This window comes from Aspergillus foveolatus (assembly GCF_047715535.1).
Source record: "Aspergillus foveolatus strain CBS 279.81 unplaced genomic scaffold BDW70scaffold_3, whole genome shotgun sequence".
NCBI lineage: Eukaryota > Fungi > Ascomycota > Eurotiomycetes > Eurotiales > Aspergillaceae > Aspergillus > Aspergillus foveolatus.
The window spans coordinates 749,170-766,389 of record NW_027396067.1 but is presented as its reverse complement, the minus strand read 5'-3'; the positions used below and the strand labels follow the sequence as shown (position 1 = coordinate 766,389).

Here is a 17,220-nt window from a genome sequence, read left to right as displayed (position 1 = left end):
GTTGTTCAGGTTGGAGAGCTCACCTAACAGCTTCGCCGCACGGCTTGGCAGCAAGATCACGTGAGCTCATGCCAGCAACCGTTATGCTGCACGTCCTTATGTAATGGAGACAAAATAGTTAACTTATTTCATACTTTCCATTGAAAAATGACGGTCCATGCTAACCAATATTGAAGTTACCGAAGCTTACTTGCGAGGGGGAGAAAAGGCATGGATAGGAGCATCAAGTACGGAGTCCGACCTGAGAATATTCTCCGCAAAAGTCATACAAATCTAGAAGTCGGATTGGGATATAACCCAAGGCATCAGATGCTCTGTTCATCCTTGTTAATTCGTATCAAACATATTTACGTTACATGGATTGTAACCAATATGGTCTAGAATATCCGCTCCGTACTCGGTTCCGGCCAATCGACCTTTTCGCAGTCATGAGCCTTCCTGAATTCCTTGATCTTCTCAACATCCCAACCCGCCAGTGAACGTCCGGATTCGGCGTCTTCTTCTCCGTCCGTCGACACAGGGTTACCGAGCCTGATAACCCGTGCCATGCGACACTTTTTGCGGCGGTGTGTGAATTGGAAGCAGTGGTCGTGTTTTTGGCATGCCTCTTTGCAGGAGTCGAAGGAATCGTGGGCTTCGTGTGTGGGTGCATCAAAAGAATCCATGTCGGCGTTATTCCAGTCCTCACGGACAGGAGTGGCTTCAAAGTCGAAGAAGTCGACGATGTCAGAATACAAGATGGGACGCAGGTTATTTCCCTTCTTTTCTCTCTCTGTCTGCCATTTCCATAACTCCATCACCTGGACGGGGTCGCTCTTGTGGAAGGTGATGGCGGGCTGACACCAATAAGCTTTGCCTAGTGGTGTGCCATGCAGAGGGTGAGGGTTGAACATTGGCCATAGCCCTTTAATTTTCACGTCTCTCTGTGCTGCAACCCAGCCGAGGACCGAGTCCCCGCAGCAGTCTTCTCGGACCATGTCCTGGTACTTGGTGATCAAAAGCTGCGATGTTCGTCGGCCCGACTCGGCTTTGGCACTGCCCTCTAGATCCTCCCGTAGCAGGTGTTCTATAGCAGTAACGGAAAGCACAATCCCTGATCCGCCGTAGACAAAGAAGGTCGGCTCCGGGTCCCACCATGTTCCCAGGGGCCTCCCCGGGGTCGGAGATCCAATGTATACAGGGTCAATCCATTTGTAGCGGCTCAGAAGCTGTACCAAGTTCTGCCATATCACGGTAGTGTCGGCTTCCATAAATACGTACCATTTCGCATTTGGATTTCGGGCGTAAGCGTATTCGATCATTGCTAAAAACTTGTATCGGTCCAGTCTCCATCCTGCTCTGGTTGGTTGCAGCCTCTTATTCCAGTAGTAATGGTCTTCCCGCTGCCGCTGATACGCCAGTCTATCTTCCTCAGATAAAACATGAATCACGTCTGCTAGCACGTCATGGGTGTGAAGAGGCCCAAGCTGCTGCTCCATGTCGGATACAATTAGAAGGTTTGGTATACATGATGTGACACCTTCAACATGCGAGCGGAGTAGATCGCGAGACTCGGCTCCCCCGGTCTTCAAAGTCACCTGTATCCCATCTTCCGCAAATGCAGCGGCCGGGAACTTCTGGCATTCTGGCGGAGACTCGGACTCAGCCCATTTGCTGGTCGGACCTGGGCGAGGTACCTTTGGTGGTCGGCCATTCAACGAAGACTGAGTGGTTTTTTCCCATCCAAACTGCGGCGCGCGGGTGTGAAGAATATAGGCTGTTTGGCCTAAAATGACGATAAGAACCCCAGCGACCAATGCCTGACAAATCAGCCGAAGTGGGCGTGGAAAGGCTGCCCTCCCGGAGGCCATCGCAAGGGATAAGGCTGCTTCAAGCGTACGGGACGGACATTGAAATGGACCTAGAAGCAACAGCGACAGAGGACGGTGAGGTTGAGCTCATCACGTTGACCGCGTCACAGCGCCGTGGGTCGGAAAGTATTATCTAAGAATGAAGGCCGAAGGTTCCATCGTTGGCTGATGGTGATGTGATGAGTTGATTCACTAACATGGGTAGGTAGATCATCCGTGGTCGGGAGCAAAGGGGCCAAGTAGGGTGACACCCGTACATCATAGGCGCGCTGTGAGTCAAGCCCCGCTTGGATTCTGGGTCTGTATACGGAGTAACCTTCCAGAAGTTAAGAGCAAATCGGCTACCCCGGACTACGTAGTCTTGCGAAGACAAGACCGTAGAGTCTCATGTCCACGGCTCAGCATTCTCACAATCACTCTTGAACCCAAAAAACCTTCACGGGGCCTTCGCGACTCGGCGGTATGAATCATGCCTAATCATTATGTGATGCAAGCCAGCCTGATTTAATTTCGCGAGTCGGAGGTTTGGACCAGCCTTGCCGCGCATCAAGGTTCTGAGGAATCAGAGTGCTAGGCCGCGGTTGGAGCCGCTTCGTAAGCCCTGTGCGATCCGCAGATGACGCTTATCGATTATCGATTGGTTGACAGGTATGGGGCGAAAACGGGCTGGGCTTGGCATTGACCGTCGAAGACAAGATCGCCAAGAACAAGCCGGACTTTCTTCTTCGACGCTTAGCTTGATGTAATGGAGTTCGCCGGCAATCGAGGACTATGAGTTCGAGTGCACAGAGGCAACGGCAGGCCTTCATCACTAGACTGGCGACTCAACGGCTGCAAGAATCAGAACGGGGACCGTGCAATTGGCACTCAGTGACAGTGTAACCTGTACGTACGTACCCGCGCTAATTGCCTTCGTCCACGCCGAACTTCCGGGCCTGGTCTTCATTGAAACACAGGCAGGTCGAGGTTAGTCCTTATAGGACATTTCGTTCCTGTTACAGAATTTTGCTTGCGTGGAGAGTTTCTGAATAAACGACAGAGAATCGGTCATCTAACGAATCTGAAATGACCTGGGATGCCCTGAACGGCCGTTCCTGGAATCGAAGTTGAGGAGTTTGTGTTGCAAAGAGTTTCACATGGTAAGACAGCGAGTCAACATAGCACGTGCTGCACGTGCTCGACAAAATGACCCTTTACTTGGTGCTGGCGAGCTCAAAAAAGTATCCGTGTTGGTATATTTCATCTGGGTGATCATCCATCTTGAGGTAAGCGCAAATGGATATGAATTTTAAATCACAAGACTGGGGTCCGCGATTTTGAGTATAGTACAGCGCATACAAACATGGAGATCACAATCACAAGTCTGTTGCCACTTTCACCAGCGTATTATAGAACGGAGTGCCTAGCCCCGTGACGGGATCCCAGCCAGGCGTCGCGTTCCAACTAGCATAGGGGACTTCGACCCCTGGGCCCCCCAGACAGCCTACAGATCCTCCATCCACGATATCGGTAAATCCGGTCTGATTCAATGAATAAAGCCACGGGTTGAGAAAACCCAATCTGGGCTTGCCATCCTTTAATCTGGCCGCGTTCAACCGTGATACAATAGCTGCAAAGACAGGCGCAGAGGCGCTGGTCTATCAGTTTATACATCGTTCTAATCAGATCCAAGCTACGTACCTGGTGCCTCCAATGTGATATGTTTTGCCATGGTCGACAATAATATAGTTGTTGGCCTGCGCGGCGACGTCGGGGATTCCCCTTCCCTGGGGATTGTATAATCCATCCCACGTGCCACCAAGTGTCTTCAAATAACCAAGGACACTGGAATCCTGGTATGATGGGCGCGCAAATCGATCCGAGAATCCGCCTCCGGAAAAATCAACGGCTCTCTCCGGATTCATACCCTCAGTACCGCCTACTGATGTGACGAAAGGACACGATGCTGGGAATATGGGTTGAAATCTAGTCCGATTAGTGCCGTCGTTGGCCAGGCATGACCCGCCAACACCACCGTCTCCGCTGCTAAAGATTACTGAGACGCCGCGCGCCCCCAGTTGAGCGAACAGATTGCATGTCGCCTCAGCGTACGATTTGGGAACACTCTGCTCGTCTTCGCCGTACGAGGTTGTAAGAACTGCGGGCAATTCCTCATCTGGAAGGTCAAGAAGATAATGGAGCTGTTCAAGATACGGCTCATTGATGGATATATCCTCGTCTGTCCCGGTAGCTCCAGGCAGAAACGGTGCGCGACCTGCAGTAGTATAATATGTTGCGAATGTGTTGTACGCCAGCGAAATCGCGTATTGGACGTCCAAACTAGCCTCGGAGCTAGGGAGCGATGAATTCTGCAGATTGAGGCCTCCGTTGATGGACACAACAGAGAAGTTGGCTTCTGTCCTGTTTGGCGAAAACTGACGCATGAACTGGTGGAAGTCACTGTAGCGTGCATACTCCTCCAAGTAACCGGAAATTCCAAGACGGTTGCGAACATCTGGCTTTGCATTCGTGTCATAGAGCCCATACAGCTCTCGGAGACAGTCAGGCGTGATGGTTGTTGAACAGTCGGCGGTCAGTTGGTCGAATGTTGCAGCAACTGGTTGGAAATTCGGGCGCTTCCCCTGCACCACGGCCTGTCCGAAATGAGTGGTAGGTTGAATCAGCTGGATATCCGGAAGGAGTGCTCGTGGAACCGAGTAACTAAGGGTTCTGATGGCGTGTCTGTGAGAATCTTGATGAGTATAGATGTGGAATTTTGTCTTCATCAACGACTCCGCTCGAGACACAGGTAGTATAACCTCCATCCAGTTCCCATGGGTCCTGACAGATTCTGCTGGTATTTCAGCTGATTCGAGCCAGGCCAGAACTCGGTTCATGGTTTCATCAGAAGGGCGTACAAAAGCCCTAACATCGTCACGTTTCAAATGGCGGCCATAATCATGATGGCCAGGAGTCGACACATCCAGAATCACTTGTTCCAATTCGGCAGTTTTCTCCTGACGTAGAGCTATATGAAACTTTATCAACTTAAAAGGCGGCGCCGCAGGACCTCTAATCCAGCCATCTGGGGCTCTCTGGAGCCGTTCGACAGTGACATAACCAAAACCGACAGCCACGACATTGATGAAACAAAAAATGAAAAGGGAAAGCGTTCCCGCGAGACAAGAGAATGAAACCATCAGTGAGTCCCTCGCTGTCGAACCGTGAATGACGAGGCAGGAAGCAAGAGGGCAAGGGAGGATTTGTATTGTGAGTTTAAAGTCCGCTGCCAGGAATTTCCACCTCCAACAAGTCCTGACTCGGGCGGGCAAGTCACGGTGGATCTATGACGGCTGATTGATTGAAGCTACACGGGAGGTCGGATGTTTCGTTTGCAAAATGAGACCTCAAGTCTGCCATGACTGAAAGAAAGGTCCTCCGTCGTTTGACAGAACAACGCGTCGAGTCCAACCAAGAAAACCAAGACTCCAAGTTTCAAACGGCCAGCCTGGGTGGAATGTGGCATGGGTAGCAGCAGAGCTAAGCCTAGATGTGCTGGGTAAGCCTCCGCCCTGAGTGACGCCGGATCCTGGCATGAGTCGGCACTTGAAGCGAGCCATGGCCATGAGAGATTTGGGACTAATTTGGCGAATCAGTGCCTCGCCGGTCATTAAAAAGCCGTTGAAGCGGGTTTGTAATAGCCTCAAGGACGCGGTATCAGATTGCAGTGAGGTCACACATTCCGGGACCCTTTGAATCTGTGACCGTAAACGATGGTAAACGCCTTGTGCTATGAATGCCCTAGAGAAGTAAGGGAGTGGTGATGATCGACAGCTGCCGTTCTCTAGACTATGGGTCTAACCATCTCAGGAAAGCGTGACTGGGTCCCCTTCGGGGCCTCCCCGCGCCTGTCCTGTGTCCTGAGAGCCTTTTTGGAGCCCATAGTTGTTTGGCACCAACATTTGTGATTGTTGACAATGTTGACTCTGCAGTACAGATTCCGAGACAAGCCGATTGACCAGGGGAGCAGAAGGGTAGGACAGGTCGAGCTTATCTCAGAAGTAAGCGCCTGCCGACGACTCTTAACAGCATGTTCGCGGCAGGTTCGAGTCAGTATCGAAATATTGGATTTCAATATTGACTCGCACTGGTTCCTTCGGTTCTCTCATCTGCACACGCACATGGTGCGATTGAATGGTACGTAATTCATCAAATGCCATCTACTGTCCCTACCTTGCTCTTACACCAGTGATGAGCTGTCCGCGTGGGTTGAAGATAAACCCCCTCGCTCTCACCCACCAAGGCACCTGATAGCTCCACGCGAGGTTTTATGATGATTCAAGTTCCAAACCAGCGACGTCAAACATCAAACGTAAGACATACCGGGAGACGGAGGCCGACTGGCGTGCAGTGGCGATCCAGCATTTCTTTTTTCCTGGCGGGTAACCGTCGCGCTGAGATTTGTGCCAATGGCAGGAGACAGTCGGGTAGGACAAGACACGCAGCCATGCATCAGCTGAAAGCCGCCATTCAACTCCGCAGCGCAATCAAATACCATGTAATAATCATCGGGCGCCTAGCCGCTGTCTTCCCCTCGTCATCCCGCCAGCCCAGGCCAGGGCGCCTTCTCTCTCTGCCTCCTCCTAGAAGCATCGCCAAAAACAATTTCATTGTGCCATCTCTATCTTTTTGTTTCGTCTTGTGTACCGTTTCATGGCCCAGCAGCCCCTGGTGTAAAGGGGCATCGCATGTACTGCAACCGTTCTCGTGGCAATGTCACATCCGCTCGCGGCAGCAGTTTGGGAGCAGCTAAGCCGTCGGGATCTCGAAAACATCATCCACGAAATCATCGGGGAGCATGCGGCAAGTCTCGCCGCAAGCCTCGCTTCGAGCGCAGGCCATCATGGCCATGCGCCGGACATGGAGTCTCTGACGCAGTCAGTCCTGTGGATACAGACCCTCTTCAATATGCAACGGACGTATCTCCAGGGCTTGGCCACTTCGCAGGACTGCCATCCTTATTTTGCCCCGTACTTAGTATCATCCGATATTATATTCTCGACGTTGATGTACTTGACGAAAGTCAAGGTCGACCTTTTTCCCTGCGCAAAGCCGACGGCCTCGGAGTCCTTGAGATATCGCCAGCTCATAGGGCATACTTTTCTCGTGGGCATTCGGCTTCTCGTCCTGCGCGGCGAGCCTATGAATTCCGAGACGAAATTCAGACTCGAACGGGCGATGCGGTCTGCTTGGGAGCACCCTGATCTTTCCAAGTCAGAAAGCTTCCTGATAAACGACCTGCTCCCGAAGGCGATTGCCAGTATCGGATCGACGGACTTATTTCATGCTCAACAATCACTACTAAGATCTAGCAAAGCCTATATCCCCGTATTTTCGTCTGGTATTGTACGTTTGACCCGAAAAGGCTGCGATGTCCACCGGCAAATTGGCAAGGGCTGACGTTGCTAGTATCCTTTTCCTGGTGCGCCAGACACTCTGGTGACGGATCTTTTGACCGCGCTCATGAGGAAACAAGATGACCAACTGACATCTTTTTACCTCCTATTCGATCTTTTATGGGCAGCCGAGTCCGCGCTGATACACTGTCATATTGACCGCCGTCGGTTTTCCCAAGAGCAAGGACACACTAGTGCCGGTGCGATAAAGGTAGAAGAGGCTTACACCCAGACGCAGGACAACAGAAAAAAGCTAGCGAGGACTATTCTGGCTGCGTTCGACGACGAATTCGACACTCCATCCTTACAAGTACTTGCAACAGTGATACTGAGCCAAAATGCCGGTGAACATGCTCCTCTGCAGACCAGAAGAATCAGAGACTCGTGGGGCAAGCTTTCGCCGCTGCGAGATTCCACGGATTCAGCCCTAAGTCTGCTAATGAGATGGCTGGTCAACCGCAGGGTCCAGCTCTGGGACTGCAATGGAGAATTGGAAGCCTTCTCGCACGACTATCAAAAGCATCTGACCCAATGGTTGCATAATTCGTCTTCACAGGCCTTCGGCCATCCAGCCCAAATGAGGAAGGGGAATGTGGGTGCTGTGTACGTTGTCAACTGCCCTGCAGTACACCCAGTTCCTGAGGCGCTTCTGGAGGAACAGCTGAGGAGCTCGGACAGGAAAGCGTACGAAGTAGGAACACGTCCCTGTTAACGGATTTCCCCCCTATATTTGTCATTACTGTGAATTATCGTTTGCCTTGCTACGATGTTGGCTAACTGTTTAAAGCAATTACAAGACAAGTCCCGATTTCTCACCATGAATGCAATGTGTCCCCTTTGTCCTGGAACTGTAAAGATACAGCATGCCCGTATGATCGAATCACTTGACCAGGCATCGGACGCCCTACATAATGCTGGCTCGGAAAGCAGTGGACGATACTCCTTGCCAGACTCGGTATCAAGACACACAACGTCACGTTCAAGCTCGAGGACCAACTCTACAGACCAATTATCGCGTGTGGATTCGGTCGACGGCTTGAGAAGTCCCGTATCACCTACCTCATCTAGCTTATCCTTCTTCAAACTATCCAGCAAAAGCCACTCGCCAACCGCGCCCGATGTTCTAAATCCGTTCATTGCTCGCCCGCGAACGGGTCAGTCACAAGAGAAGCAGCTAATTAGGTCATTGTCGAAAGATCTTAAGAGCGTAACGCTTTCCTTAACAGGAACCACTTCCCTTTTCAGGAGAAATTCTGCGAAGTCTTCGAAGGGGCAAAGTCCGCCTCAGCAGCCAAGGTTCTGTTTTTCGGCTTCCGGACAGAGTCTTTTGATTTGGGACGTAAGAAGCGGTTCAGTAATACGATTTGACATAAACTCTATGGATGGAAGGAGATTCATGGGGCATCGTTACGAAGTCACTGGCGTACAGCATGCCGCAGCTGGAAGTAAGCGATGTGCTGTTATTGTTTCGGCAGCAGAGGTAGTATGAATTTGTCTCCAGACTTGGACTTTTATCACGCTAACTTGCTAATAGCACTATGAGCTCTTAGTATTCCGAAACAAGAGCGCCATTCCTGAAGCAAAGCTGACTATTGAAACGCCGCATTTGTCTTCGCCGATTACCTGTATGGTTATGTCTCGTGATGATAAATACGTGGCATTCACTCTCAGAGATGAAGTCCGAGTATATGAGATTGGTACGACTGAGATTTGTCAAGTTCAGCTGGGTGGTAAAACAGGCTATTATGCCGTTGAAAATGTCTCAGAAGCGCACTTCAGTGGTAAGCATGAGACGTCAGGACAAGATGGAAAACGCGCGGAAGAAGTCATTGCCAGGAAGCTCCAGTTTTCTGTTGATGGCAGACGCTTCATTGTCGCTACACATCTCGGAAACCAATACGCTTATGTCGACGTGTGGAATTGCACTCAACGGCAATGGAAGCTTGAACCAGGTGGTTCAAAATCCTTCAAACTCCCACCTGTACGTAAGAAGATCCATGGTCCATATGAAACCACTAACCACCTCCAGTGGAGCACTGATGATGGGGATCTCACCTGCGTGTTCTACGACAGCTTTAACGAAACGGTCGTCCTCACAGCGTTTCTCGCTAGAGAATACCCAATATCATTCTCACTTTCTGGCGAGGCACTCAGCAATGGCACCATTAGTCCCAGGATAGTACATGCAGCCCAATCACCCTCAGGCTCACGGTTCGTGCTAGCAAACGGTATGAAGCAGATGTACCTGTGCGACTCGACCGCCAGCGGGTCTCTCATCCCGACGAAGATGAAAAAGGCAATATCCAAGATCAGCCCCTCGGCTTTTCAGCCCAGTCAGCTCGCATTATCATTTCCTGGGGAGAATGAGGTGTTTGCATTCTGGACGAGGGAGGGCAAGCTGATGCTCCGAACGATTAGCCTGCATGCCGGCGGGGAGGCTGTCAGCGACTATGATTTGCGATCAGAATTCGACCGGCTGCTAGTCGAACGTCCACTGGCTGACTTCCAACGGCCGCGTCACCAGCCATCATCGCTCTCGCGGCAGATCGACTCAGAAATAGAAGGGTTGCAGACTCAACCGATACCCAGACCCAATCTACCGGAATTGCCGGCCGCCTAGAAGCAGTTCTCCGCATTGAAAGGTCGCTTGCAATTAGTTACCCGTATTATGTATATAGTTCCGCTGAAGCAAGATTATATAAGTAGCAAAGCCATCTGTGTTTTGTAGCTCTCTCCTCAAAGGAGAAGGAATTTGTCCAGAAAAGGCTAGCGTCGGCAACGGCGAATGAATATTCCGTATTTATCGGCAAGAATCATCCATCGTTGCGTGATGATCGATCGACGTCATCCATATTGCTTCACAACAGCCACTCAACAGGAGCTTAGAAGTTCAACAGACCACTTTCAAGGACAATTCGCAAGACATGCAGAGGTATTGCTGGAGGTAAGTGACTACTACTCGAAGCTTCAACAAGAATCGGCGTATTCACTTGCTTGCTGCCTTCCCCACTGCCTGCCCGCCGGTTTGTCAAATAGCATAGATGGTGAGCTCTTGAGTCTTAAAGATGGACCTTTATTTTTCGTCATAATTAATTTATCCTTGGCTTACTATTGCTTCTCCATCTGTCTAGAATTATATAATTTTCTCAACTCTGGAAACCCTTTTCTTTGGCGATTGATATCTGGCTGCGTGCGGAGCAATTGAGCTCCAGCGGGAAACCCACCATTCAAATCGACGTCATCAATACCTATATCGCTCCCTTTCTAAGCCACACTCTGATTAAACTCTCCTCTCGACGCTATCTCTTCAATCGTATGAACAAGCGTTCTAAACCACAAGTGCCTTTTCCATCATGTCGGCAGCAGAGTTTGAACATGCCCGTCGGCAGTCCGTTTCCGAGAACCAAACAATACAAAACTCGGATATACCACTGAAAGAACGTTTCTTCCGCTATTTTCAGCATGAAACTACCGGTATGGTCTGATCGACCTTCCTATGTGCTCACTGTCAGAGCCCAATCTGACTTCGTGTTTACTTTCCTGTAGCCTTGCAGGAACAGATGGAGAAACTCGCGGATACTTCCCTGGTTGGGGGAGAGCGGATGGACGCAACTGATTACTGCTTAGCCTGGATTGCACGACTTTCCAACGAAGTCAAGGATGCCGCCAGTTACATTCCTACTTATGATCAGCGGATATATGCTGAAGTACGCCCACAACCTCGTATAGGTGTTTTCGGGACTGTATCTGATGGTTTCGCAGGCTATAAAGACTCTCCAGGATAAGTTAGCGGAGACTCGAGCGACGGTAGAGCCACGACCTAGATTCAGTTTCAAGAACAAAAGGAACACCGCAGCCCCAGGTCCCATCACCTCGATGCCAGATGCAGCAGAGCTGATGGTTCAAGGTCAGCTTGGCGTGCCAGGATATCCCTCACCTGGTGTATCCTCCGTTGGTTCATCGGCCCCAGGAACACCCAACTATCCCAACACCCCTTTGAATGAACCTGATAAGCAGCTCCATCTGTTAAGACCAACTGTCCCCACGTCTATCCCGAAAATAGCCGTCGATAATCCCACTGAGGACGTTAAGGAACAGCGGAGTACAAACTTTGCAGCGACTTCCGTCTCATCAGTGACTGTAAATAACCATAAAGGAATGCACATCATGCTCCCAGCCTCAGGATCAACAGCGTCGGTACCAGCATCCATCACCTCAATCAAGCGCTGCGTCATCGACATGTCTGTTCCCACAGCAAACGGCAAGCCATACGCGAGTCTGACGTTGAAAGACGCATCTGACAGTCTCCTTCTTTGTGGTGCAATTGATGGACCCGCACACGTCACGGGTGTTCGAAATAGCATTATCGTCGTAAATTGTCGCCAATTCCGCATGCACGATTGCAAAGATGTAGACGTTTATCTGAGTTCGTCCAGCAACCCGATCATTGAGGATTGTGAAGGCATTCGGTTTGGCCGTATCCCGCGGGCATACGTAAGTCTCTCCATATATCCCGTATTTTTTGTCTTCAAGCCACAAGCAATTTCTCTGATCACCAAACAGCATACGCTTGAACACGACCGCTTGGAGAGTGATGACAGGTGGAGCTTCGTTGAGGACTTCAAATGGATTAAGCCAGAGCCGAGCCCTAACTGGAGTTTACTCGGTCAGGATGCCGGGGTTCCAGAAGAGGTTTGGACTGAGATTGTTCCTGGCGGTCCCGGTTGGTCCTCTGATCAGATTCTGCGTGCGGTCAATATCCTTCAGTCTTAAATCCGTCAAGCTTTCCGTCTACTGTAACTGCGCGAATAACCTAATAATGGAAGAATTCTCAAACTGCGGGAAAAATCTGCATAAGTGCATACGAATTGCGACATAATTTTTATCAGCCCATCTATTCGATGTTCTTGATGGTCTGGGACTGGAGTGGATATTCTTGGTGATATTGCCGGCGCGTTTATAGTGTTCGATTATCCTAGGACACAAAGTTTATTACTATTCTGTAGTCATATGTAGGAATCAAAACAAAATGTACATGTCAATTAATACGGGAAATCGTTTAGATCGATCTCAGTTCACGCAACATGACTGAACTCAAAGGGGCATATCAAAAGTTAAAACTCCACCCTAAACACCAGGGCCTGGCTGTTAAGATTGAACCCGGATTCATCGGCGTAGGGCAAGCGGCCAAGGTTCATGGCTCCTGTAGTCAACCGCATTAGTATTAAGACCTCCAGATTGCCAGGATATATGAGTACGGAGGAAGGAACCCACCATCCTGAGTAATGAAATCATTATCACTGAACGAGAAGAGGAAATATTCCGTCTTGTCGTCCTTTCCCTTGCTTTGACCTTTCTCCGGCTCAACAGGAACGAGAACTAAAGACTCCCATTTCTCGTTAAGCAGCCCTGAATCCTGTTCGCCGCCATTATGCAAACCGAACTTAGCCAGCTCCGAATTAATGTTGATGTTCAAAAAAGGGCAGTACTCGGCCGGGGTAATGCTGCTGTCCAAAACCCCCTCTGAGTTAGCGATCGAACCCCTCGGGGAGTTGTATTCCCTGACTTTGAGGTCGGTGGTTAAGTTTGAAATGGAGAAGATGTCCGCTTGCCGGTATATAGAGAGGGTTTCTGATAGGCCTGCCCCAAAGCCCGAGTCGCGTGAGAGTATTAGGAAATTGCTCGCTTCTCCAGGGAGGTGAAGGATCTCAGACTGAGACGCGACCTTTTCATCGAGGTCTTCGTCCGTGTAGTCGACGTACTTGGGGAGATTGACGACGTACTCGTGCTTATACTGTGGTTTGTTGGGGTTTGAAATGTCGTACTGAAGCAGACGGGCTGGCTGGCGGTATTTCTTTTTTGGCCCACCCTCCTGGTTGAGAGCAGATTGGATCATTACGGTGAGCGTCTTGCCATCGGGCGAAATGGTGAGAGCTTCGAAACCCTGGTTGTTGTTGCGGCCTGATTCCGGGTCTTCAGGATTAGGCAGCTTATCGGGTGCGTAGAGAGGCGCAGAAGCTGCGCTGAAGGAGAGAGTGCCGTTACGGCGCGGGAGAAAGGCATCGGGGGGCTGGAGGGCCAGAACCATTTTCCCGTTCTTGTTGAAGCGGTAGATATAAGGTCCATACTCGTCTGAGATCCAGAAGTAGCCTTCTTGGTCGATGGCCAGGCCCTCGGAGTCAAGGGAGACGCATTTCCCGCCCGGGCCAGCGCCGCCGAATCCATCGCCGACGTAGGTTGCTGCGGGAAGAGGTGGATAGCCTGGGTATGAGATGTTGCCTGTGAAATCCGGGTCAAGGCCGGTCAGCGGCTTACCCCTTGGGTCGGTGAGGAGGATTGTGTCGAGGTATTTGAAGGCCAGGTTAGGCTTGGAGGGGTTTTGCGCTGAGGCGCGAGGCACAAGTGTAAGAGATAGCTCGAACTTGTGAATGCGCGGGTTGAAGTTTAGCGTTCCGTTTGTGTTCCTTATGCATGTCAATGGGGACCATTGGGCTTCAACAGGTTAGGGTATGCTCACCAGCCACGGTCTGGAAGAAGATAGAAGATGCCCGAGTATGATGAGCTATCTTTCTTGTGCCACGAGCCCTTCTCAAGCGCCGCAGAGCTCCCGAGGCCGGCTAAGGTATCACCGTACTTGTCCCGAGCGTTGGACTCGACGAATCCATAGCCCTCGAGACCGATGTAGGTGTATGTTACGCCTCCACACGTAGTCGTATTGACAACGGTGGATTTATATTGAGCCCTGCATCCTGGAGCAGCAACCGCTGATACTGCTGTCAGAGGCAGGGTTTTGAGGAGGAAAGACCACTTCATGTGGGTTCGGCGCGCGGACAAATCGAACGGGATAGCGACTGGAAAATCGAGGCCTGGGCATCAATGGAGTGTCTGAAAGGAATAAATAGTCCGACTCTTGAGGGCTCCAGAGGAATGGCTGATCAATGTAGTCAGCTTTGCTGCAGGGTTCTAGAAAACAATCATTAAAAATGAGGGCATTCAACGTGGTCGAAACAGCGCTGTTGATTTGTTAGTCAGTTGGAGTTGTTCCTGCAGCAGATCCAATGATGGCGTGCAGTCGACGGTGGTCGCCGCCGTGGATGGATTTAGTCGCTGATATAGCGACTTGGCAGAATACTACATTGACAGATTTAACCCGATGTGATGAAGATAAGATGCCATTCCTTCTCTGCGTTGAACTATGTTGCATTCTTACTTGTCTGCTCTGTCTCCAACGAGCGCGATCGTACGAGTCAGTAGTTTACCGGCACCCTGCGCCTACTTCCAAGTGGTCTCCAGCTTAGAGTATTTCTCCTGAGCGTGATATCCCAAATCTTTGTAGATCGCGTGCTCACCTGGTAAGGATTAGCAGACTCAAATCAAGGCCTAACATCCGCAAAAGACAGGGGATTGTCTCACCACCTAGCGACTCAACCCTCCCCTCGTTTTCCTCCTCCATCTTTGACAATTCCTCCTCGGGTTGCTCTTCTTCCGGTCGCTTGTCGCTTTCCTCCGCTGTTGCGGCTTTTCCAAGGTCTCCAGTTGCTGAACCAACCATCAGAAATTGGGCGTTTGGATAGTCAAGGAACTCGGGTCTGGCCGGTATCCAGCGAAGGTCTCCGAATTTCTCTAGAATGCTATAGCAGTGATCAAGTCAGCACGGACTATGCCCGATAAGGTAAAAAGGCTACTGACCTCTCTGGATATTCTGGCTCCTTTGGAAGACGGGCAGACGGGGGACTAGGGAACTTGGGGTTTTTGGACTGCACAAGCCAGCTACCGCGTTCACTAAGTCCAAAATCCTCTTGGATTGCCCCAGGCTTCTCCGGCAGTGTGATATGGTAGACAATGTGCGTTGCTCGCTTGGTGGAAGTCATGGCATAAACACCCTCCGCATATGGTTTCGCCTCTGGAATCTCACGCGTACCACGAGTAGAAGTCTCATAGGTATCTCCAGCAATGAAATCTTCTTGCAGCTGTTTCACTGAAGCCCCCGCTTTCTCGACAAATCCCATCTCTCTGTCCTTTCCTGATCTTGGAAATCTCTTTTTTGGCAACATCATCAATCGACACTTCGCGCCGGAATCCAGTGCGCCCTGTTCACTGTCCATAGATGCTCCCAGTGGCGTCGGACGTAGTACAAAGAAGCTCCGCGCTACATCCTGGACACCGTGCGCCTCTTCGACATTCACTCTACCGCGGTAGAAGAAGTAAATAATGCCCTTCTCGAGGATATTCGACGGAACAATCTCTTCTCGTTTTTCAGTCGTCTTCAAACCGGCATCCATTCCATCTGAAGCATCCTTTGGTTTGCCGTCCGGAACCTCACGATGCTTTTCAGGTTCCTCCTGGGGTTTCGCTCGAGCTTTGTCTTGAGAATTATCTTGATTATCCTGCGGTGATTCTTTTGCCTTAGCTTCAGGCTCTCCATTCTTCTTATCCTTCTCCACTGGGCCATCCGTCCGCTTTTCGTCTGACTGAACAGCCGGTTCTGAGAACAGTTAGCATGAGGAGGTGGGATCCTGTTTGCAACGCGACTCACTCGGTTCAGCTTTTACTTTCTCGGGTGTTTGCTGAGGTTCTTCCTCCTCGACCCTCTCGGATTTTTTCTCAGTACTTTTCTTTCCTCTCTTTGGCTCAGGGGATTTATTAGTGGAACCTTTGCGCTTTGTGCTAAGGGGCCCTCTTCTCTTGATATCGGGAGCAGCTGCCATGGCCTCCTTCGCCTTTTGGGCAGCGTGACGGCTAGAGGTTCGCGTTGCCATAGTCGACAAGTACAAATTGGGTATATATCGACACCAGTGTCAGTAGAAAGCGGTTTGTTTGTTTTTAGACTGAGGAGAAGAGATAGAAGAAGATCGATCTCGGGGCTCAGTCAAAAGAAGCGGACGCTGTGACGTCATTATCACCATAGGCCTAAAGCCCATCACGTGTAATGGAAGCCATCCAAGGGGCTAGATTCTAAGATCAACCGCGCTGAGTGACAGGCCGTTTATTTTAGGAGCGGCCGAATAATATAACACAATCTCGCATTAATCTAGGTCCATGTCCTCCGGGGTAGGAAATCTATTCGTCATGTTAGCGCCGCTAGTATCCGTAGACACAGAGGCGTTGGATGAACTACTTAATCCTCGAGGTCGTCGGACGATAACCTCTTCCGAGTCCATATATCTTTCTTTAGGCAGTTCCTCTTTTTTCCTCGCCCTTTTCGAGCTCAAATTAGGGCTCGCGTATTGTGCATCGGTTACGAAGGCGGATTCTCCAGACTGGGCAGTTCGGACGGGATTGGTGATGGTAGGCTTTCTTTTCCGGCCCCTCTTTGGACGAATTGAGCCCGGATTGTCATGCTCGGAGTCGCAGTACAGCATTCCCATCGAGGAGATCAGGTCTTCCCAGTGTTTGCGCTGTCTGAGCTGCGCTGTTGACACCTCCGTTTCGGACGTAGGTTCCTCCTCTGGCTCCTCAATAGCATATGGTTTCACTACTTCACTTTTGAGACCAAATCCCGGAGTTTCAGGAGGTAAGTCCTCAATGTCATATATCTCTGGTTCGTGAGCTGTAGGGATTTCTCCGTCCTGTTGATCTTGGTCGGTTCGAGGAGCAGGCGTCGGGCTGCTTCCGCCCGGATTCTTGTAAGGTCGATACAGATCCGGGCTTTGGCCGTTTTCTCCCATAGTATCGCGGCCCCCAATATCCACGATAAGGGCAATCGAGCTGTTTGGGCGAGTGCAGTTGCACTGTAGAAGAAAGAGCGAAGTTTAGCTCCTGGTAATGATTATGGATCGGAGATATGTGGCATGAAAATTCCATAATAGACCAAGTACACACTCAGCTGAGTGTGAGGACCGTCAAACATGGTTTATTATCTCATGCTTGAAGGCAAAGTTAGACCAGGGAGGTGGTTACGATCAACAATGCGAGCGATGTAGCTCTTGACCGCC

At 50.5% G+C, this 17,220-nt stretch overlaps 7 protein-coding genes across 7 annotated transcripts; 3 read left to right on the top strand and 4 right to left on the bottom strand.

Annotated features, from left to right (window-relative positions):
• Nucleotides 1-377: 377 nt before the first annotated feature.
• BDW70DRAFT_147172 (peptidase S8/S53 domain-containing protein) lies at nucleotides 378-5,029 on the bottom strand (the record flags this gene model as incomplete). Its single annotated transcript, XM_073738676.1, has 3 exons — nucleotides 378-1,836; nucleotides 3,210-3,482; nucleotides 3,531-5,029. 3 exons carry the CDS (start codon nucleotides 5,027-5,029, stop codon nucleotides 378-380), a joined length of 3,231 nt encoding a protein of 1,076 aa, XP_073600320.1.
• A 644-nt stretch (nucleotides 5,030-5,673) lies between these two features.
• BDW70DRAFT_127866 (uncharacterized protein) lies at nucleotides 5,674-6,245 on the top strand. Its single transcript, XM_073735345.1, has 2 exons — nucleotides 5,674-6,026; nucleotides 6,086-6,245. Exons 1-2 carry the CDS (start codon nucleotides 5,807-5,809, stop codon nucleotides 6,100-6,102), a joined length of 237 nt encoding a protein of 78 aa, XP_073600319.1. The 5' UTR covers nucleotides 5,674-5,806; the 3' UTR covers nucleotides 6,103-6,245.
• A 156-nt stretch (nucleotides 6,246-6,401) lies between these two features.
• On the top strand, nucleotides 6,402-9,976 carry BDW70DRAFT_127864 (uncharacterized protein). The gene is made up of 5 exons (XM_073735344.1): nucleotides 6,402-7,235; nucleotides 7,299-7,976; nucleotides 8,073-8,768; nucleotides 8,820-9,266; nucleotides 9,315-9,976. Exons 1-5 carry the CDS (start codon nucleotides 6,603-6,605, stop codon nucleotides 9,903-9,905), a joined length of 3,045 nt encoding a protein of 1,014 aa, XP_073600318.1. The 5' UTR covers nucleotides 6,402-6,602; the 3' UTR covers nucleotides 9,906-9,976.
• Nucleotides 9,977-10,479: 503 nt separating this feature from the next.
• Nucleotides 10,480-12,308, top strand: BDW70DRAFT_64771 (putative tubulin-specific chaperone c). The gene is made up of 4 exons (XM_073744468.1): nucleotides 10,480-10,759; nucleotides 10,832-10,992; nucleotides 11,048-11,779; nucleotides 11,849-12,308. The coding sequence occupies exons 1-4, from the start codon at nucleotides 10,639-10,641 to the stop codon at nucleotides 12,056-12,058; spliced, it is 1,224 nt and encodes a 407-aa protein (XP_073600317.1). The 5' UTR covers nucleotides 10,480-10,638; the 3' UTR covers nucleotides 12,059-12,308.
• Nucleotides 12,309-12,399: 91 nt separating this feature from the next.
• Nucleotides 12,400-14,098, bottom strand: BDW70DRAFT_155992 (esterase-like/phytase family protein; the record flags this gene model as incomplete). Its single annotated transcript, XM_073740129.1, has 3 exons — nucleotides 12,400-12,488; nucleotides 12,560-13,749; nucleotides 13,803-14,098. The coding sequence occupies 3 exons, from the start codon at nucleotides 14,096-14,098 to the stop codon at nucleotides 12,400-12,402; spliced, it is 1,575 nt and encodes a 524-aa protein (XP_073600316.1).
• Nucleotides 14,099-14,490: 392 nt separating this feature from the next.
• BDW70DRAFT_127856 (uncharacterized protein) lies at nucleotides 14,491-16,124 on the bottom strand. Its single transcript, XM_073735343.1, has 4 exons — nucleotides 15,822-16,124; nucleotides 14,975-15,770; nucleotides 14,699-14,916; nucleotides 14,491-14,634 (listed from the first exon to the last, which is right to left on the bottom strand). The coding sequence occupies exons 1-4, from the start codon at nucleotides 16,042-16,044 to the stop codon at nucleotides 14,558-14,560; spliced, it is 1,314 nt and encodes a 437-aa protein (XP_073600315.1). The 5' UTR covers nucleotides 16,045-16,124; the 3' UTR covers nucleotides 14,491-14,557.
• Nucleotides 16,107-17,122, bottom strand: BDW70DRAFT_127854 (uncharacterized protein). Its single transcript, XM_073735342.1, has one exon. It carries the CDS (start codon nucleotides 16,951-16,953, stop codon nucleotides 16,312-16,314), a length of 642 nt encoding a protein of 213 aa, XP_073600314.1. The 5' UTR covers nucleotides 16,954-17,122; the 3' UTR covers nucleotides 16,107-16,311.
• Between the last annotated feature and the right edge of the window lie 98 nt (nucleotides 17,123-17,220).